This window comes from Phacochoerus africanus, chromosome 14 (assembly GCF_016906955.1).
Source record: "Phacochoerus africanus isolate WHEZ1 chromosome 14, ROS_Pafr_v1, whole genome shotgun sequence".
Lineage (NCBI taxonomy): Eukaryota > Metazoa > Chordata > Mammalia > Artiodactyla > Suidae > Phacochoerus > Phacochoerus africanus.
In genome coordinates this window covers 25,945,146-25,967,204 of record NC_062557.1, presented here as the reverse complement: position 1 = coordinate 25,967,204, position 22,059 = coordinate 25,945,146, and the positions used below count along the sequence as shown (strand labels likewise).

General features: G+C 50.4%; 1 protein-coding gene across 5 annotated transcripts in view; it reads left to right on the top strand.

Annotated features, from left to right (window-relative positions):
* Positions 1-5,561, top strand: part of SPOP (speckle type BTB/POZ protein) — a 67,922-nt gene extending 62,361 nt beyond the window's left edge. For all 5 annotated transcript variants that reach the window (XM_047756664.1, XM_047756663.1, XM_047756662.1 and 2 more), the window contains 2 exons: positions 2,535-2,677; positions 3,898-5,561. In XM_047756664.1, the coding sequence (XP_047612620.1) occupies positions 2,535-2,677; positions 3,898-4,042 (288 nt within the window). In that variant the 3' untranslated portion in view covers positions 4,043-5,561. The remainder of the gene's footprint in view (positions 1-2,534; positions 2,678-3,897) is intronic.
* The last annotated feature ends 16,498 nt before the right edge of the window (positions 5,562-22,059 follow it).

Sequence of the window (22,059 nt, the reverse complement as noted above, 5' to 3'; positions counted from 1 at the left end):
AGTGAAAAGGATTGACTGAGAGCTGCATCCTTCTTACCACCCTTCAAGACTTCTTTAGTTCAGTTAAGCGGTGTGAACATCCTGCATCCTTCCAGTCTAGCTCAGTTCTGACCGGAAGAGACCTGCTTTCCGTGGAAATAGGAAGGAGATATTCCCTGTGAGCTCTGGGGAAGTAGAAGACACAGCCCAATGGCAGCTTTTTACAAACATGAGTTTATAGCGATTTCTGCCTTATCTGCCCTCCTCTTTTCTGTGAAGCGGGCACTTGGGTTTACCCACACCAGCCTTGTAGCCCCTCGTCTGGTAGCTTCCATAAGGATGAGTAGTCTCACAAGGTCGGTTTTTAGAGAGATACTAAGATTCAGAGATGTACCTTCTCAGAGCCAGGGTTGGGCATCCGTGTCCCTGGGTTTTCATTCCTGCTCCTCAGCCAGAGAACTTCCTGGGGACCTGCTGTAAGGACACAGAGCCTGGGCTCGGCCTGAATTGACAGTCCGAGGAGGGCATTTTTCAGTACATTGTGTTAATTTACTTTTTAAGCAGTTGAATATCTCAGTGCTTGAAATTTATGAATGAGAGTGACTGAAGGGTGCGTTTGTCAAATTCCATTCAGCATTTCCCGTTAGACAGTCTTTGCTCCAAGCTGATTTGAAAACATTTTTACCTTTACACCTCCTGGTGAGCTTCAGGAAAACAGAGTAAGAAAAATTTCAGGGAAGGATCAAAACATCTAGAATTTACCCAAGAGGCTAAAAAACAGCTTCTTCTGAGCTTTTCCAGTCTCCCAGGGACATGTGTAATTAGACCAAAAACAAAACAAAACACGTTGCCCAGGCCTAGGAGACACAATTTCAATCTCTTGGGTAAGTACTGCCATTAGGCAGGTTTTTCGGAAGCATAATTAAGAAAAAAAAAAAACTTTGTCCCCAAGGGACAAAAATGGCTACTTTTGTCTAATTATGCATTAGGGATCAGAGCTATTCACAGTAAAAGTCGTTCTGAAAGAATGTCTTGAGAAAGAATAAGATGAATATTCTGTGCCGCGCTGTGTAAAGGCTGAACATTTACGCAACCTTTTCCAGTCTTTTAAAACAAAAGCGGCAACCTAATTTCTTTCTTGTCTAGTGTCATTCCTGTTGTCCATGGAAACTGTTTTCCAGTTACTCAAATGTAAGAAATTAAAGCTGCACCAAAACCAATAAAACTCTCTTTTTGCTGCAGGAGATCACAGTGCCAGCAGATATGCCTCCTCACCCAGAATTCATAAAAATAAAATTGTCCTGGTTTGATTGTCATGATTCAGCCTGGAGGAATGATGTGTCCTTGAGCTCCGAGGCCCTCGGGATGGGACCTATACAGAGACTGTGGATACCCTCAGTGCAGTCCTCTCTCCCACGAACTGATTAATGACACTGTTTTGTGCCTTCTTTTAGCCTCTCTTCCTCCTCATCCCTCAAGTTCCTTAGTAAGTTTATAATACAGAGAGCAGATAGTACAGTTGCATCAAAACAAATCAACTAGGAGTTCCCGTCGTGGCGCAGTGGTTAACGAATCCGACTAGGAGCCATGAGATTTCGGGTTCGATCCCTGGCCTCCATCAGTGGGTTAAGGATCTGGCGTTGCCGTGAGCTGTGGTGTGGGTCGCAGACGTGGCTCGGATCCCGCGTTGCTGTGGCTGTGGCGTAGGCCGGCAGCTACAGCTCTGGTTAGACCCCTAGCTTGGGAACCTCCATACACTGCGGGTGCGGCCCTAGAAAAGACCAAAAAAAAAAAAAAACCAAACAAATCAACTAGCTCAGATGCTCCCAGTGTTAACCTAGACCTTCATTCCCAAAACGTTTATACTCTTTACTTGGAAAATAGGAAGTTTTTAGACTGAATTTGGACCCAGGGTCTCTAATGCTTTGTTTTCCTACCCTAAGACTCCTAAGCCCAGCCGCAGTAAAATGGAACTCCATTTGTCCTTTTCTAGTGAAAAGGAGGCCTTTGGTTGACCCTCATTCAGGAACAACTAGTGGCAGAGATGTTGGTAAAAGTCACCGCAGGGCTCCTTTTCACAGCCCAGTGGGCCAGTTGGAATACCCTGCTGGGCTGGTGACAGTGCTTAAATAGAAAAGACTGCGCCTCACCCTAGTCTGGCTCTAGATAAAAGGATTGCAGGAATTTTAAAAGCTCTGTGCCTGTTGACTCCAAGTAGAGAAATGCATCGTCATAAAGGTGGGTGGGGATGGCTTAAGGAACCCTGATCATGGTCAGGGTGGGGGACAGTTGGAGGATGTGGGTCTATTCCATATCGCCGTCTTTCGGATAGACCTTAGAACGCGAATGGCGTCTGTGCAAGTCATCTTAGCCGTCTTCATTCCGGCCCTCGAGGTATGATTGTGGTTTCTCATTGCAGCAGTAGCCCTCTCATGGTCCGTGCAGGTTTGTTCCGGTTCTCCAATTCCGTGACAGTACAGCCCAAGAGAAGAGCTTCAGCAGCGGTCAGCTCGGCGCTCTTCCCGTCTGAGCGCAGCCCTGCTTGTGTTTTACAGTATGCCTTGGAGCGTTTAAAGGTCATGTGTGAGGATGCGCTCTGCAGTAACCTCTCCGTCGAGAACGCCGCCGAAATTCTCATCCTGGCTGACCTCCACAGCGCAGATCAATTGAAAACTCAGGCAGTGGATTTCATCAACTAGTGAGTTGGCCCCTTCAGAATTCTTTCAGGGTAGCTGGAATAGCTAAACACACGAGCAAGACTGAATTAGTGAATAAAACAGGTGGAGAGCTTGGCTTTTAGTAGTGCATAGAGAGTATTTATCGTTTCCTTCAGCTCGACAGTATGGAGAAGGATTCTGCTTTCGTCAGCCTTAGCTGATGGGTGAGGGAAGTGCTTTACTACCTTGTAGGATCAGAGGTGATGAAAGAGCTGGCCTGAAACAGCTTTGTCCCCTCAAGTGAGAGCATCTTTATGTCACACTCATCAGCTTAAAAAAAGATAGGTAGGTCTCTGCAAGGATGAAAGTGTGGTTTTTATGAGTTAGTACGCGTGTCTAGTGGTCAGTTGTAGAATGAGGAAAAGAAGGCTAATCAGGAGGTGAGGTCGTTTCCAGTAGGCCTGTCCCTTCATCCTAGACAGCTGACCTGGCCATATTCCTTTCAGAAAGAATTCTCGGGGGGACGTGTCCTGCTCCTTTGCTGAATTAGGGGGACAGAAACACCCGAGGAAGAGAAGCAGGCCTTAGGAAGCCCTCACAGCTGCAGTTCTGGGGTGAGACTGCAGGTTTAAGAGGTTGCCGGGTAGATGAAGAAACATTATTCACTATAGAAAATGCCCTGAAACAGGAAACAGTGTCCTCTAAGGCTGTTTATAAGATTACTTCAAAGGAGCTACCAGTTGAGGCAAAGTGCTCCCTGCAGTGAGCGCTCGCTCTGTGCTGGGCGCTTGCTTGGTGCTTTTTAGATGTTACCCATTCAGTGCAGTGTGGCTCTTATCCCTCTTTTGGCATTAACAAGTAGGCCCCGGGCTGCGACCTGCTTTGTGGGTACGGGACGAGTAAATGGCAAAGCCAGGCGGAAGGTCAGAGCGGTCAGACCCAGAGGACTCTTGTTCTTTCTCTGCGTCAGCATCACCACATCGGCTGGTGTAGAGAGGAGCCTGAGGGACAGTTCGCCTTTTGTAACTGAGGATGTGGTGGCTCAAAGTCCTGATTTCCAGAGTCACAGCGACCATAGCCTGGTCACCTGTCTGCCTCTCGTCTAACAAGCAAATTCTCATGCGTATTCAGGTTCCGGCTAAGGGTCTTACACTGACTCCCGTTACAGCAGCAGAGCCTGGGCAAAACTGGGCTGTCTAGGTGGCCGTGTAATCCACCCTTCACGCAGCCCTTTGGTAACCGTCTCTCACGTCTCTCCTAGTCATGCTTCGGATGTCCTGGAGACCTCCGGGTGGAAGTCCATGGTGGTGTCACATCCTCATTTGGTGGCGGAGGCGTACCGTTCTCTGGCTTCAGCACAGTGCCCGTTTCTGGGACCCCCACGCAAACGCCTGAAGCAATCCTAAGATCCTGCCTGTTGTAAGACTCCGTTTCTTTTCGAGAAGCAGCAGCCACTGTTGCTGCCACTGACCACCAGGTAGACAGCGCGATCTGTGGAGCTTTTACTCTGTTGTGGGGGGAAGAGACTGCATCGTAGCCCCAGACTTTGAAAACAGCACTAAATAAACTTGGGGGAAGTGGGGGTGGGGGGAGGGAAGGGCCCGGGACTCGGGGCTGTTCAACCTAATGAAAACCCTGTTGCTGCGTCACTGTGTTCCCTTTGGCCTGGCCGAGGTTGGTACTGTGGGGATTCAGGTTAGGCGCTGGCCCTGAGGACATCCCAGCGGTGGTACTTTGGAGAAGCCTGTCTGCATCTGACTGAGCAGAACAGATCATCAGGTGCCTGGAGCAAAAAGAAAATTTAAAAAAGGACAATTAGTTTTAAGAGAAGGGAAAAAAAAAAGGAAAGAAGAAAGGATTTTTGCGGAATTTCTCAAAAATCTCTTTTGTGGATTCCAGTAGTATTTATGTTGAGAGAAATTTTAGTCCATCCAGCTGTGCTAAAACTTGGATATTTGCGGAAAACTCACCACCATGCAAATATCAGAAGAGCGCTCTTGTTAGCACTTACTGTTTGCAAGAACAGAACACGTCCTGTTAGCCTTTTATGAAGAATGACAAGCGGAGGTGAAAGGGGAAGGAGGTTATTTGATCTAGAAGATGAGTATTCTGATGTGGTGGCTTTTGGGGGAAAAAAATCTTTATTGGTCTTGACAACTGGAAAAAGTAATTCATCCAGAATTCATACTGTCTTGACAAGAACTGTGGTTCTCTGTTTTTAGATATTGTGGAAAATGTTTTTTGGCATTTTTCCCTGATTTTATTTCTTCTCCCCCTCCCTTTTCTAAAAAACAAAAAACAAAAAACAAACACACGCAAAACCAAAACGGAGCCAAAAGAAGAGAAAGAAAAGGAAATTTTATTATTCATGCTGTGTGAAAAAACTCCCAGCCCCGATTGCTCAGCTGTTCGTACCTGACCTGCCGCCTGCAGAGGAGCCAGTCCTGTTCCTTCCAATTCGCCCCTCTTCCTACAGGGGAGAACTTCCAAATGTTAATTTTTTTTTTCTTTTTGAAAATATAAATAATTACTATTTTGTACTGTGTGGTATCTCTGGTCTTTTGTCTCACTCACCGGGCTTGTCTTTTGGGTCTGAGTTCCTCAAGGGATGTTGAAGGCCTCGTCGATCCTTTAGCTTGCCGAGATGATGCGCAAAACGCCCAAGCGGTAGGGCTGTGTCGCATCTCCCCAGTCTCGAGTTCCCTTCGCGAGCTGCCAGCACCTACCCGCCAGCCCTCGTCCTTCCTGCGTATCTCGCGGTCCACATCCTTGGCTCGGGCGCCTGCCGCCAAGGCGAGTGATGGAAGCGGGCTCTCCTGCACCCTTCATGTTTCGAGCCCTAAGCTCCCTTCTCCTTAGCTCCATCTAAAAATATCCAGGGGACATGAATGTGGAGATTTAATAAAGGGAAATTCTTCTCTCTGACTGGTTCTGTCACTGCCTGCATGTGTTTTCAGAAAAGTTGATGTCTGACTTGCCAGTGAGCTCCCAGGAACGCCCGGGGCTCCTCCTCTGTGTCGGACAGGGCAGCGGGATACACTGGAGAATCCGTGGCCGTCGGGTCAAGGTGTCTGTTACTTTGACCTGAGGTGGAGACGCCAAGTATCTCCCCTGGCGTTTCCCCTCGGCGACTTTAGCCTCTGCGCATTTTCCAGTTTTCGTTTATCTCGCCACCTCCAGAGTGGCGTGGACGTGACTACTCTAGGATAATCAGAGACAGGATGTGTTCGTGAGCAACCACTCCACTGCAGCTCTCGGTTTCCTAAGTGTCCCCCGTGTGACAAGTGCCCCTTGCTCCACGTTCTGGCTGCTGTCCTCTGCCTCCGGAGGCCTCAGCCTCCAGATCAGCATGCGGATCCCAGGACCTGAGCCTCCCCAGGTTCTCCTCTCCCCAAATTGTCTCTCAGATAACCGCACTGGCTCAGCACCCCCTTGGGTTTCCACAAACCTTCACATGCATTTGAACTTCACAACCTGCAGTATGTCACTTGAACTTCCCAGCAACTTGATGCATTTGGTAGGACAAGTGACGGCTAGGTAGCATCTTCCCATTTTATAGATGAGAGACGTTGAAGCCCAGGGGGATGTGCCTGAGGTCCCACAACTTGAGTGACAGTTCTTCTAATGTGATAACCCTACCAAGATTATGTAAGGAACCAGAGGAAGTTCCATTTCTGAAAAGTTCCGGTACGACATCTGAGGCAAAGCGTTCTTCCTGTGGGAATAGAAAGAGCCAAGCTCTGGAAAGTTGCCTCCGCTGGCCTGCTTTTCAGAGGGCCCAGCAGGACAAACCAGGCTTCAGATCTGCTCTTCCTTATTTTCAGAAAACCGGCTTGGGGGCTGGTAGGTTCAGGGAATACATCCTCAAGAGGGTAGCAGTTCTGGCACCCGGCTTCCGGCAAGGTGCAGGTCTCTTCTGGGATTTTCCCACTGTTTATGGGATCTTCAGTGTGGGCTTTACGATGGGGACAAAGCTGTGAGGATTTCAGGTCCAGGTGAAGCTGTGTGATGCTTCTCCTGTCATGATTATAGTCTTTCTGGACGTGTTTGTTTTGGTTTAAACGATACAGTTGAAGCCATCTGGTTATGACAACATCAGAGCCCCAGCATACTGTTCATAAACCTCCCACTGCCACCACCCCCTCCCTCAGCTCCCCCCACATCTGAAATTTAATTCAAGTTAACTCCACAATCTGGGGCATGTGCTGTCACTGCAGAGATGTCTGTGCCAGTGGAACAGTTGGAGATTTCAATTCCACAAGGATACGGCTTATTTATCAAAACAATATTTCAGGCAAGTAGTTTCACAGAACCTTCGAAGTTGCAGTTTCAGGTCCAAAGAGCGGAGCTGGCATTGCCCAGCACCCCTCCTTCTGTGTTGTCAGCCCCCCTATATCTAGCCATCCACCAAGCATTTCTCCTGTTCCTTATGTAGGAGGAAACCTCTCTGTGGTGGTCTTAGGCATCTCAAACAATTTAGGTACAAAGTGTCTCTCTTCCTTCTTACTGGTAAGTCTGCTGGCCTTTGAGGTGGTTTTTTTGTTTATTTGTTTGTTTGTTCGTTTTTGTCTTTTTAGGGCTGCACCCATGGCATATGGAAGTTCCCAGGCTAGGGATCGTGTTGGATCTGTAGCTGCCAGTGTACACCACAGCCACAGCAACACTAGATCTGAGCCGCATCTGCGACCTACACCGCAGCTTACTGCCACACCAGATCCGGAGCCTTAACCCACTAAGCGAGTCCAGGGATTGAACCGGCGTCCTCATGGATCCTAGTTGGGTTCTCTACCGCCGAGCCACGATGGGCACTCCTTTTGGTCTTTAAAGGGGTTCCTTTTTTAAAAAATTCCGGATGTGACGATTCCTAGGCCAAAAGATCTCTGGCTCGACCACCGCTCTGCACCTTCCTTTTTAAATCTGCCTTAAACCTATTGTGGGTTCTCCATATTGTGTGAGCCTGTGCAGACGACAGGAAAGAGCTTGTATGTTTACAAGCAGAACAACAAACAGGTGGGGGGTGGGGAGTAGAGCTGCACTTTGAATCTGACTATTGCTTTGTTCTGGCTCTTCAAGCCCTGTGAAAGAACAGCAACTAAATCCCCCCACCAGGACTGTATGGGATCCTTGGGTTTGTCTTTGTCAAAGACGAATTCTTGGCTGAAGCCCAACCGTATTTCCCACAACGAATTATCTTTGTCATCAGCCTGGGCCCTGTGTGTTGCCTTTATCTCGTGACTCATCCCTGACTTGTGCCTTCCATCCCTGAGACTCATTTCTCATGGCTCGCGGACAAATCCAACATCCAGGTGAGTATCGGCGCACCGCCCTTTACGGATGTGTGCGCGCAAGGTAGATGCCTTCCCTTCCCTTTTAATTTCAGAAGTAACCATGCCGTGTTGGGGCCTTTGACCCAGGAGGCGGACACCTTCTGGAGACGGGTGAGCAAGGAGGCATGTGTAGGATGATCGGTATTTGGGATCCCGAGCTGGGAGAACCAGAAGCGTTGCCCTCCAGATGAGCATGGGGAGACTTGAATATTGTTGACCCTCGGGATCCTTATGCCACTAAGCCATTCGCGAGCTGATCACTCCGCCTCTGTAAATCCCGTAATGCCGGCGTGGAACATGGCATCTGGAATGCTGTTCGGTTCTGATGCCTGCAGCTCTAGGAGAAAAGGATTTTAGACTTGAGGGAATTCAGTACAAGCAACAGAAGTGACTCACGAGTTGAAGGGGATCAACTCTAGGGGCGAAACTTTATGAAGGTAAAATACGCATTCCCCAAGCAGGGGAAGGTCCCACCAGGACCTGTCGTTTACAGATCTCCCAGGAGTTCCGAACGCCTGCAGACTTGTCCTGTGTGGCTCCCATTCATCCCAGTTGTACAGCTTGGAAAGGTGATACTGTAACATCCTCAAGGTCACGCAACCTGGCTGTGAACCAAGAAGCAGCAGAAGGCGAAGGAATAGCTTTGGAGCTGAGGCCCCGGGACCCAAGAGCGAGTGAAAATCTGAGCGTTTACCTGGCAGTAAAACAAATGCACCTGCTCATAAAGCTCCGTTCAAGTGGGGCGAGCTTCAGCCCGCTCAAGACCCTGAAAGGTGAGCCCTTGACAAACTGCAAGGAAAAAAGGGGGGCTCTCACATAGTCATCTTCTTTTCATGTGTAAGAAGACAGACATCAGAGAAGAGAGGACTGTTTCAAAAGTCACAGCATAAAACCCAGGCCACAATGGAGCAAATGAGCTCTAAGCACCTAGAACGTGCCAAACACTGTACTAGGCTGGGGGGGGGCTGAGGGAACAGGGTGTCCATTCCACTAATACAATCTAATGGAGGAGGCAGGGGAGCCGCCCACAGAAACAAAGCCGGGGGGCGGGGGGTGGTTTGTAGCATTGAGGACCGAGAAACAATTGGGTTTAGCACTCAGGAGATCAGCAGTTTTCTGTCAAGTGGTGGAGGCAGAAGGTAAGCACACATAGCTTGAGCATATGCTACTTTTTGCAGAATTTTAGCAGGGAAAGGGGGAGGGAATTTCTCCCACACACTCTTAGGAACTTAGGTCTCTGTTAAGTCAACACATTCATTTTTATCCAGAAGTAATGGTATACAGGTTGTTCCGTAAAGTCACACTTTAGTAGAAGTTCCCATTGTGGCTCAGCAGTTAACAAACCCGACTGGTAACTATGAGGACTCGGGTTCAATCCCCGGCCTTGCTCAGTGGGTTGAGGATCTGGCGTTGCCATGAGCTGTGGTGTAGGTCGCAGATGTGGCTCAGATCTGGCGTTGCTGTGGCTGTGGTGTGGGCTGGCAGCTGTAGCTCCGATTGGACCCCTAGCCTGGAAATCTCCATATGCCGTGTAGCAGCCCTAAAAAGACAAAAAAAAAAAAAATAGTAACTGATTTTTGTAATAAAAATATCTGTAGAACAATTATAGATAGCTTCACAGTAAGGAAGCAATCACCTTCAATCCTTACAGTCTTGCAGATGCTTTCCAAAAGGCAAGCACGTTTCCATACTTCTTTAGCTAACAAGGATGGACCTAGAAATTATCATGCCAAGTGAAGTTAGTCAGACAGTGAGACACCAATGTCACGTACTATCACTTACATGTGGAATCTAAAAAAAGGACACAATGAACTTCTTTACAGAACAGATACTGACTCACAGACTTTGAAAAACTTACGGTTTCCAAAGGAGACAGGTTGGAGGGGTAGGGGGATGGGCTGGGGGTTTGGCATGGAAATGCCATAAAACTGGGTTGTGACGATTGTTATACAACTCTAAATGTAATAAAATTCATTGTTTTTTTTTTAAAAAAAAAAACCTGGAGTTCCCATCGTGGCGCAGTGGTTAATGAATCCGACTAGGAACCATGAGGTTGCGGGTTCGGTCCCTGCCCTTGCTCAGTGGGTTAACGATCCGGCGTTGCCGTGAGCTGTGGTGTAGGTTGCAGACGCAGCTCGGGATCCTGCACTGCTGTGGCTCTGGTGTAGGCCAGAGGCTACAGCTCCGATTGGACCCCTAGCCTGGGAACCTCCGTATGCCAGGGGAGCGGCTGAAGAAAAGGCAAAAAGACAAAAACAAAACAAAACAAAAAAACCCCTTCAACTGACCCATCTTCCAAGTAAAAGTTTGCTTCACGTTTACTGTAGACTGTTAAAATCTTTTTGTGGGAGTTCCCGTCGTGGCGCAGTGGTTAACGAATCCGACTAGGAACCATGAGGTTGTGGGTTTGGTCCCTGCCCTTGCTCAGTGGGTTAACAATCCGGCGTTGCCGTGAGCCGTGGTGTAGGTCGCAGACGCAGCTCGGATCCCGCGTTGCCGTGGCCCTGGCGTAGGCTGGCAGCTACAGCTCCGATTCGACCCCTAGCCTGGGAACCTCCATATGCCACAGGAGCGGCCCAAGAAATGGCAAAAAGACCAAAAAATAAATAAATAAAAATAAAGGCATTAGTTTAAAAAAAAAAATCTTTTTGTGGACAATGGTTTCGTTCAGTGGTGTACTACTAACGGTATGCCATCTAGCTCCCAAAAATATAAGCCCTGATTGGTAGCATTTGCCAGGTTTCATGGTGTAAATACTCCCACTGTGGCCCATTTCAAACTTCGCAGTGACATGACTGAACACGGAGTCGGACGGGAACGTGCAGCTCGCCGTTATCTCGTACTGCTATCCTGCCATAGGCACTGGTAAAATGTAAGAAAATTAGGAAGATGAATTTTGAGTATTTATTACCTCTGCTGTGAGTCGTATGTAAATACAATTTATTTTTTTTTATTTATTTATTTTTTTAGGGCCACCCCCGTATAGAAGTTCCCAGGCTAGGGATCGAATCAGAGCTGCAACTGCCAGCCTATGCCAGAGCCACAAGACTACCAGATCCAAGCTACACCACAGCTCGTGGCAACACCAGATCCTTAACCCACTGAGGAAAGCCAGGGATCGAACCTGCCGTCCTCATGGATGCCAGTCAGGTCGGTTACCGCTAAGCCACAATGGGAACTCCACAATTTAATTTTTAATTGGCCATTTAACAGCTAGCTTGCAAAATTTCTGAAAACTCAACGACTGGCTCTATAGAGCCAGTGTGAACCAGCTCCAGGCCACCACTGGTGTGGTTTCGAATTCGTCCTTCATCATCTGTGGGCTTCATTTATTTCTTGCTATCTCAGAGCACTTTGTTTTATTTATTTATTTTATTATTTATTTTGTTTTGACGGCGCCCGTGACATGCAGAAATTTCCCTGGCCAGGGATCGAATCCTCACCACAGCAGCCACCCAGGCCACAACAGTGATAATGCCAGATCCTTTAACCTGCTCCGCCACCAGGGAACTCCCATCCTACAGCACTTTAAAGTGTACTCCCTAGTTTAATGGTAAAATAATGTACTGCCTTTTTGGAAGTTTATAGATCAATTGACATTGACCCACAGGTCAATAGTCATATTACCCCTTTTAATCTCTCTGGGTAGATAACATTTTTATTTCTATCTCTTACCAGTATGGGAAGTGTATATTTTTTATGGAAACCTAATGAAAAGTAGGCACATCCCCCGACATGTTGTCCAATACAACCTTCAGTCATTCCAGGGCACATGGTCTCCACAGTGTACCCTCAGTGCCTCCGTTACCTCTGAACAAAAGAGTAAACGGGGCATTTGAGCGTGATCAGCATGCCAGTGGGTGAGCCCTAGGGTCTTCTACCCCCACCAAAATTTAACAACCCTTGCATTGGTGTGGCCTTTTAAGCATGAATTTTAGAGCCCTCTCTGTTTTCTTTGCTGGAAATGCCTTTGTACCGTCAATGTACGGTGTGCCAGGGACTGTGCTAGTTTCTAGGGATAAATAGAAAAACTAATTGCTGCCTGCCCTCAATGGACCCTACAGTCGAGCAGGGAGCGTGTGTCCTTAGTAATCCCACAAATACATGACTTCAAGTCACGGGGGTGCTCTGAAAGAAATGATAGGGCACCATGCGAGCCTGGAATGGGGAGTTAATCTCATCTGGGGCATCCAGGAAGGCTTCCCTAAGAAAGCAGCTTTTGAAGTGAGCGCTGCAGGACGAAGAGCTGTTGACTTGGTGAAGCTGGAGAGGCACGTTTCACGCCAAAGAAATGGGATGCCTAAAGCCCAGAGTCAGGAGGGAGTATGGGGCATTGTAGGAGCCCCTCGAAGGCTGGGTGGCTGCAGCGCGGAGAAGTGTGAGAGCAGGTTAAGCCAGACCTGGCAAGACCTTCATAGGTCACTTAAAACAGTGGGGAAATCCTTCCTTCCTTCCTTCCTTCCTTCCTTCCTGCCTTCCTTCCTCTCTCCCTCCCTTCCTTCCTTCGCTCCTTCCCAGTGACAACGTTGGATCCTTCACTGCTAGGACACCAGGGAATGCCAAGATTTTCTTTTCAATGCAATCATTAGCTAGGCTGTAGGAAAGTCAATGTTGAGAGTTGGGGTGGAGGAAGGCAAGAGGTAACAGACCTTGAACTAGAGAGGTGACAGAGTGGAGAAGAGGAGACATATTTGAGAGAGATTCTGGGGGGCAAATTTGGTAGAACTTGATGATTGGACAGAGGAAGGACAAAGAGGTGACTAGGACTGATTCATCAAAATGCAGACCAGTGGGCAGATAAACAGGGAAATGAGATCATTAAATTCATTTTACTTGTCGATTATGGGTTGCCTGGAAGAATCCACATGGGGGTATCACGTAGGCTATTGAATTTATGAGCCTAGAATTCAGAGGACAGGTCAGGACTGGAGAGAGGGTTGGGGGTATCCTGGTTTATAGGTGTAATTGTGGAGCCCTTGGTGTGTTGGATCACCAGGGGAAGTATAGACTGAGGACAGAAGCGGGGCCAGGGCTAAACCTTAAGGTACTCAAGGGTTCCTGTCGTGGCGCAGTGGTTAACAAATCTGACTAGGAACCATGAGGTTGCGGGTTCGATCCCTGGCCTTGCTCAGTGAGTTAAGGATCCAGTGTTGCCGTGAGCTGTGGTGTAGGTTGCAGACGTGGCTCAGGTCCCAAGTTGCTGTGGCTCTGGCGTAGGCCGGCAGCTCCAGCTCCAGCGCCGGTTAGATCCCTAGCCTGGGAACCTCCATATGCCGTGGGAGCGGCCCTGAAAAAGGCAAAAAGACAAAAAAAAAAGAATTCATATTTTAGGGCTGGAAGAGGAGGATAAGCCACAAAGGAGAAGAATTAACTAGAGAGAGAGGATAGAGGAAGGGAATATATGCCAGGAAACCAGTACAGAACCATTAGAAGTGTCAAAAGCCATAGACTAAGAGAACAATAATATTGCCCATTGGCACTTTGGAAGTCATTAGCGACCTTAACTGGGACCATTTCAGTGAAGGGACCCCAACTGGGGCCAAGTGAAGAGTGAATGGACAGGAGCAATGAGAGTTCAGGGAAGCCTTTGAGGTGTGGCTGTGAAGGGAGGGGAAAGTCAGGGGCCATGACTGGAAGAGGAAAATGAGTAAGGGTGGGGTGGGGTGGGGAGCATTCCGTTTCTCCCCAGAGTGTAGGAGAGACAGGAGCACTTTAAAGCTGATGGGAGGGATCCCGCAGAGAGGAAGCAGCCAAAGCTCCCAGGGCCAGCAGAGAAAGAGCCTCTGTGCCAGGAGCTTCGGCGAGAGCTGGGTGGCCGGCCAGTGGGCATGGGTGGGAGGGGGAGGAGAGTCCTGCAGAAAGGGGCCTTGGCTCCTGGTGGAGAGTCGAGCAAGTTTGCATCCGGTGACTCGTATGCTTTTCTGTGTGAAGTAGGAAATAAGGCCCATGGCTGAGAATTCCTGGGTAAGGGTGGGGGTGGAGGTGTGATGGCAACTGGCTGCTGGGAGCGCGTCTGTGAGAGTGCAGGCAGCCAAGGTTAGCGTGCAGACAGCACAGCGTCTCGAGTCCAGGATCCTGGCTCTCATCTCCTGCCCCGACTCATGATCCTGGCCAAAGCACCTGCCTGTGTAAGCCTTAGTTTTCTCATCAGTAAAATGGGTATATTTCATAGAGTTCTCCTGGAAAATTAAATACATATCAAGTCCTTAACATGATGACTGCCATTCATGGGCTCCAGAAAGGTAAACTGCCACTGATTTTATTGTTATTGCTGTGTACTTCTCCCTTTTTTTGGGGGCCACACCCACGGCATATGGAGGTTCCCAGGCTAGGGGTCAAATTGGAGCTGTAGCCACTGACCTGTACCACAGCCACAGCATCTGAGCTGCGTCTGCAACCTACACCACAGCTCACGGCAACACTGGATCCTTCACCCACTGAGCCAGGCCAGGGATTGTACCTGTGTTTTCACCGAGCCGCGATGGCAACTCCTGCTTTGTACTTCTTGTTGGTCCTAGCCCAAGCCATGCATAGCCATTTGAGTCCATTCCCTTTCAGGATTTCTTGGAATGGAAGGTAAATCTGTGATGAGACCCTCTGGGAGTGTGGGGCTCTCCTGCAGCAGAATCATCTATGTACGGGAGGGCATCCTGCAGGGGCCGGCCGGCCCGTGTCCTGCGGGCTCCGAGGCTCTCACCTGCTGTACTGTCCCCTGGAATGGCTCTTCCGTTCTTCGTCTGTGATCGTCACTGTTGTCATTGTTATGATCTCCAAAAGCCAGGAGCCCTTGACCTTAGGCATTCCAGAGAGGCAGGGCAGAGGCAGGGCAGAGGCACTGGGGCTTGCAGATGTGAACCTAGGGCTTGGGGAGAGGATGTAAATGACCTTGGGAGCCTGGGGCCCTGTTTCTTGGGCAGCAGCTGCCTCCTGAGGGGCCGTGGAGAGAGGAGGATGCATACCTGCAAAGCCAAGCCTGTCTTTTCCACACGGTTTTCCTTCTTTGGCTTTTCTTTTTTCCTTCCTTTTTTGCTCTCTGTCCTTCCCTCCTCCTGGAGCATGGACGCTTCCATCCTTTCTCCCCTGTTCTCCTAGACATTTCTCTCCCCCATCTCCAGTACTGCTCACTAGAGTGACATCTTGAGCCTGATCCTGCTGCATTAAAAAACAACAATAACAAAAAAAAAAAACCAAAAAAAACCCCACTCTGCCTACAACGAGCCCTCCAGAGCTGATCTCCGCTGAGACGTGGCAGATGGCAGTGCCTGACTGAGCAGCGGCAGGCCCCCTCCTATCCCAGGCCTAGGAGCTGCCCAGACGGGTAAATGGGGCATTTATATACCTTTCCATACTCTCGTATCCTCCACCTACCCCTGAAGTCCCCAAACAGCATCATCCTCATTTATTGCAGAAGCTGCCCGGCAGGGTTTTCATCTGCATCTTCCCTTCTCCTTCTCTTCTCTGTCCCTGAGAAAGACTCTCACAATAGAAAAAGCGTTCAGAGTTCATCTGTGAGTCACAAGATTTACGGCCAGGCTCTGGGTCTACCCTGTGCCCTTGGCCCTTCTCAAAGCGTAGAAGTGGGTCATACAAGACCCAGCCCTCAGGGGTACAGCCAGAGAGGGGCATGTTTCACACACACAGTTCCCAGGGGTACCAGCAAGGGACCACGGGCCATCCAGGAGGATGAGGCGTGGATGCGCTGGGTGGAAGTGGTAAAGACAGGTAAGGTGGGGCTGGGGCCTGGGGAATGGGCCTGGCTGACTTCTCTGGGTGTTTAACTCTGCTTCTAAATAAAGACTCTTTGGCCATCTGCGATCCCCAGCCTTGTGTTATATTTACAGCAGAGGTCCCGGGGAGGGGACACAGGGACTTCTGGAGTGCCCAAGAGGGATTCTGGGCCCGAGGAGCAGCAGGAATGCTGCAAAGGGCTCTGCTTCTTAATCAGAAACAAAAGAAAACTAGATTCCCTTATATGTGTCATCTTTTGGAGACATGACAGATTTCTGACCTTCCCTACGGGTTTTTTTGTTTTTTGTTTTTTTCCCTGAACATTCTTCCTGCTGCAAGGAATGGGCTTACCTATGGCTGCGCTTCTCCCTCCCTCTCACCCAAGGTTGGCCCAGGAGAGGGCTATAGCCTGGAGCTGTACTCAGAGCAGCTGGGTCCAGCACAGTTTCAGCTGCCTGACATGTTCCAGCTCACAACAGCCCTCTAAAGTTTACCCCCATTTTACAGATGGGGAAGTTGAGACCCAAAGAGGTTCCATAACTTGCCGAGAAGTCTATAATCAGGAAGCGGCAGAGCAAGGACTTGAATCCAGGCAACCTGGCTCCAGAATCCATGCTCCCAACTGCTGCTCTCCACAGCCTCCCCCGAAAAAAAGAGAAACCAACCCTCTCCCGCTGCCCCCGCAAGCTGGAGGGGTGAACCTGCGCTGACACGGAGATGCCGCTGCCGGAGCAGGTGGGGGAAGATTGGCCATCTGGGCCCAGAGGGGAGAGGGGACCAGAACCAGATCACATGGCACCTAAGACTCAAACCTAACTCTCTCCAAAAGCATCCTAGCTGGGGAATGGCCCTGCTCTGACCCCAAGGAGGGGGAGCCCGGTCAGACCATCCTTTCCCAGATGAAGCCACCCTGAAAGTCATGTAGGGGATGCAGGGCAAGGAAGCCTGATGCCAGGAAAGAGCAGGTGCCGGGGTAGGAGCTAAGACGCTGGCTTCGCCTGTGACAGGGCCTCTCCCTGTGCCCTGGAGCTAATCCGGGTCTCCGAAGATGGTCCCAGAGAGGACTACACACCCTATGGGGACAGGTGGGAGGAGGGGTGTGCCAGCCCCTACCTGCTGCCCTCCTCCCCTGCTGTGCTCACCCTTCCCGGCCACCTTCTCCTCCAGCCGGGAGAACCTGGGCTGCTGGACTGAGAACAGAGTGGCAGCTTGCCCCCCTGTTGTCACTTCCTCTCCCAGACTGGCAGAGTGAAGGCTGTGACCCCGCCTCAGTGCACCGTCCAATGGGGCCCATCCAGGATAACCCTGCCTGCCCCCCGCACCCGGAGGGGTTTGGTGTGCAGGCCTCCCGGGCTCATGCAGCAGATACGCCTCAAAGAAAGGTCCTCCTGCCTCCGGGGAGCCCCCAGGCCAGCTGGACCCAGATACAGCCCCTGCCCTCAAGCGTGTCCAGTCTGATGGAGAATGACATCTCCTGTGGCCAGTCTCTACTTAATCTGGGGGCACATCCACATTTCCTGCTGTGACAGTCCCCAAACTGGCAGTGACATCGCACTCCCGACTCAAGCTGAGTCAGAGGTAGGAGTAGGCTCTTTCAGAAGAGCTGTAGATGGGAGTTCCAGCTGTGGCACAGTGGGTTAAGAATCCAGCTGCATGGAGTTCCCATCATGGCACAGTGGCTAACAAATCCGACTAGGAACCATGAGGTTGCGGGTTCGGTCCCTGCCCTTGCTCAGTGGGTTAACGATCCGGCGTTGCCGTGAGCTGTGGTGTAGGTTGCAGACGCAGCTTGGATGCTGCGTTGCTGTGGCTCTGGCATAGGGCGGCGGCTACAGCTCCAATTCCACCCCTAGCCTGGGAAACTCCATATGCCGCGGGAGCGGCCCTAGAAAAGACAAAAAAAAAAAAAAATCCAGCTGCAGCGGCTCAGGTCACTCCAGAGGTGCATGTTCGATCCCCAGCTCAGGGCAGTGGACTAAAATGATATGGCAGCTGCAGTGTAGGTTGCAGCTGTGGCTGGGATTGGATCCCTAGCCAGGAACTTCCATATGCCACGGGTGCCGCTATAAAAAATAAAAATTAAAAAGTTTTTTCAAAAGAAGTGATAGCAGAGGAAGCAAGATGAGGTGGGGAGTTGAGACCGGATGCTGGAAGTGAAAAAGGGGACGGGAAATCGGGAGACAAAAGGCCTGGGTACCAGAAAGCATGTTCAACAGAGAGAACTACAGTGCTCCCTCTTCAGCTCTGAAATGAGAAGATTTGGGGCATGGAATTGTGGGGGCTCATGGCTCCTTTTCCCCCTTGAGTTTTTCCTTCTTTGGGGGATTCTTGTTTCAATTCTAGCCACTGACATCACACTGACCTCAAAAGAACATGTCCTTTAAGGCTATGGCTCAGGGAGTTCCCACTGTGGCACAGCGAAAACGAACCTGACTAACATCCATGAGAACGCAGGTTCAATCCCTGGCCTTGCTCAGTGGGTTAAGGATCCAGCATTGCCATGAGCGCTGGTGTAGGTCAGACTTGGCTCAGATCCCTCATGGCTGTGGCTGTGGCTGTGGTGTAGGCCGGCATCTACAGCTCTGAGTTGACCCCTAGCCTGGGAACTTCCATATGCAGTGGGTGGGGCCTTAAAAAGCAGGGGGTTGGGGGGGGGGGCTACAGCTCAAGTGTGAACTGAAACCTCTTCCCCTGATGATCTGGCCCCACGCAGACCAGTTGGAACTTTCAGAGTCTTTATTAACCACATTTGTTGAATGAATAAGCACTAAGGGAGAACAGAAGAGTATCGGCATATGATGTCCACAAGGCTTAAAAATAGCCCAGCTCACGGAGTCTAGCTTTCAGAGTCGTCCCCGCCAAGGCTTGGCAGGCTCTGGTCTGGCCTGAGCTACTTCCTTCTGCCTTCACAGGAAAAAGTCAGTTGAGGGCCAGGACCATGCTGGGGGCAGCCGGGGGCTCTAAGTCACTCCCTTTCGTCTCCCTCCCCAGATGGATGCCACCTTGAGTTTACAGGGGCACAGCTTTTCCTTGGTGGAAGCAGAGGTACCCCTGGTTTCTTCAGCCAGGCCAGTTCAGGAGGAAGCAGAACCATGCCTGCTCTTACCTAGAGTATCGTGGGCACGGCCAGGGACTTGGGGAGCTCAGACTTGAGTTTCAGCCGTCTGTGCTGCTCTCAGTGGAAGCACAAAACCAACACTGACAGCTTCAGGTTCAAGAGCCTGGTATGCTGCTCCCAAGGGCCTGGTTTGCCTCCCTCCCTGCTTGGCAGTCAACCAAGCCAGGAGCATGGGCTACAGAGGCTGCTCTGTTACAGTCTGTGCCCACCCCGGTGGGAGAAACACCTTACAACCCCAGGTTCCCGGAGTGATGAAAGGGAAACCCCTCCTCTGCCCTGTCAATGATCCCCCTCTAGTCACAGGCCCCCTTCCGCAGTGGACTTCCAAAGCTGTGTTGTTGCAGGTAATTAAAGGGTTTTAATTAAATTAGGATCCCATCTGGCTGGGATCAGCCAGGCCCTTAACGACGATTGTGTGTCACCAACATCAGAATGTGGCTGGGGACTCAGGCGGGTGGGGGTTGAATTTGGGGACCGGTGGCCTTTCAGACCGTGGCAGAGGATCCTTCCAAGCCTCTCAGGAGCCCCCTGCACCGCCGCAGCAACTTGTTCCACCTCCCAAATGGTGGCTGGGCACCTCAATGCCAGAGAGAGGGCAGAGAACCACAGCTTCCCCAAATTCCTTCTTGCCTGTGATTCAATAAAACCTCTCTGAAGTGAGGCAAGAGAGGGGAGCATTTTCTCATTTCTACAGATGAGGAAGCTGAGGTCCTCAGAAGAGAAGTGCTCAACCGCATCCAGTAAATCAAGGGGAGTTAGACTCAACTGCAAGAAATGGAAACTCGAGAAGATAGACTTTGAGAAATAAGATAGAAATTTTATTTTTCTCTCACATGAAAGTCTGAAGGTAGGAACCTAGATCTGGTATGATATTTGTATTCTACAAAATTTTCAGGGACCAGGACTTCTCCCAGCTCATTGCTCTGCCACGTCTCGGGTATGGCGCTTATCCCTCATGGCCTAAGATGGCAGCTAGAGCTCCAGCAATCACACACATATTCCAGGCAGCAGGACAGAGGATGGAACAAAGAAGGAGGGGCAAAGGGTGTATATCAAGTGTCTTAAGAGTTCTGGAAGTTGCCTAGTAATTCTTTGGTTTACGTATCACTGGCTAGATCTTTGTCACATGGCCACATCTAGGTGCAACTGCCCAGCTCAAAATGGAGAATTCCATTACTCTGGAGAAAGGGGAACTGGATATTAGTGGTCCCTGCGGCAGGCGCCGTGAAAACCCAAGTCTCCTGCCTCCAGCCTGGGGTCTTTTCACCTCTCCACACCAGGAGCAGCGCTGACGTTAACACAAACCCATCTCCAGAAACAAAAGAGGAGGAAGTAACAGATGAACAACTCATTTAATTTTCCCAACAAGGCTCCAAGGTAGGTAGTAGATGCCTCGTTCTTCACATAAGGAGTCTCTGGGAAATGACGATGCCTTTGGCTCAAAGGCACTCAGCTAAGTACAGACCCAGCCCTGGGGTCCAGATAGAGCTTCCTGAAAGGCTCATGTTGCCAGTCCACTGGTGGCCTCTGTAGTGCAGGAGGTGCTAACTTGTCTCTTGGAACCATCTCGCCGGGTGGCCCTGAGATGATGAACTAGCAGGCTTTGAATGAGGCCCCTTAGCTTTGATTGTTGTCAGGTCAGCCTTTGAGGCTCGCGGGCCAATGAGAAACAGATCTCCTGTGGACCCATAACCCAGCTCCTAGGTACTGAGTGCCAGGTCCCCTCTGGCATTTGTGCCTTGGTGACAGTAGCAGGTGCCATTCCAAGACTTCTGTATAAGCGGCAGGTGCTGCCGCCCCCTGCCAAGGCTGGTGGTGCTTCTTCTCGCCCATCACCCCAGCCCCTGGTTCTCCCGGCAGTACCAGAGGACTCAGAGCCTTCGGAAGCAGCATTTCTCCCTTCCGGTCCCAGCCATGCCATTACATCCCTTCCCAACACAGAGCAACCGGTTCACTGTGTCCCCCACAACCTTCTACACATACCCGCTCGATAATCCAGAACCTGGTCACTCCACCCGCATACACACCCTTCCCCCAGCTTCCCCGCCCACCCAGCACCTTGTGCATCTCTGAGCAATGGGCCTCGCCACAGAAGTCTGCCACATGCAAGGTCACCAGCATTCCTGCCAAGGATGGAAGGTGGGGGGGGGTGACTCAGTTCCTGCTTGCTCATCCCTGGAAAAGAGAGTAAGGAGGGAGGGAGGCAAGAGGAGGGAGGAGGGACCCAGGGACCCATTTGCTTTTGCCTTAAGCTTCATCAAGAGGAAGACACAGCCTTGCTGCCGGTTGACCTAACAGGCACCCCCCTCCCTTATTAGCTGCACGGACTGCTGAGAAGAGTCACGCCTTGGACATGGAAATGCTGAGGCCCAGATGGGGATGCGGGTCCAGATGTGTGCAGGGCCGAGGACAGAGGTGACCTTCAGCTGTTCCGATGCTCGGAAAAGAACGAGCTTTCCCTACTGCAGCTCTGGCCCTCAGAGAGACTCCAGTCTGATCAGAGAGGCATAGATCCTTTCATCTGATGTGGGAGGTACAGACCCCGGCCCCAGGGGCTCCCCAATCTGGTAGGGAGATACTGTGGTCACATCCACAAAGAACACGGGTAGGCTGCTTCCACAGGCTCCACTCAGACAGAGGAGACCAAGCTCTGCCCTGGGCCCGGTCCCCAGCCAAGTGGAGTGGGCGGGGGTGTAGGGCCATGAGACAAGCAGGCCAGCCACTCCCCCACTTTGGGGGAAGGCCGAAGGTTGGGGGCGAGGATAGGAACTTAAAGCTTCTCTCTGGGAGCAGAGACAGGTTTGTTCCTGAGGAATCCGATCTGTGAGGTTTGTTTTGTTTTTTTGAACGTTAGAAATTATTTAGTCCACTCCATTTTATTTATTATTATTATTATTATTATTAATTTCTTTTTAGGGCCGAACCCACGGCATATGGAAGTTCCCAGACTAGGAGTCGAATTGGAGCTGGAGCTGCCGGCCACAGCCACAGCCACAGCAATATGGGATCGGAGCTGTGTCTGCAACCTACCCCACAGTTCAAGGCAATGCCAGATCCTTAGCCCACTGAGCGAGGCCGGGGATTGAACCCGCATCCTCAAGGGTACTAGTTGGGTTCTTAAACCGCTGAGCCACACTACAGGAACTCACTCCTGTGAGTTTTGAATGGCAGGAGCTGGAGGTCCAGGAGTTCCCATCATGGCTCAGCAGAAATGAACCTAACTAGTATCCATGAGGACGCAGGTGTGATC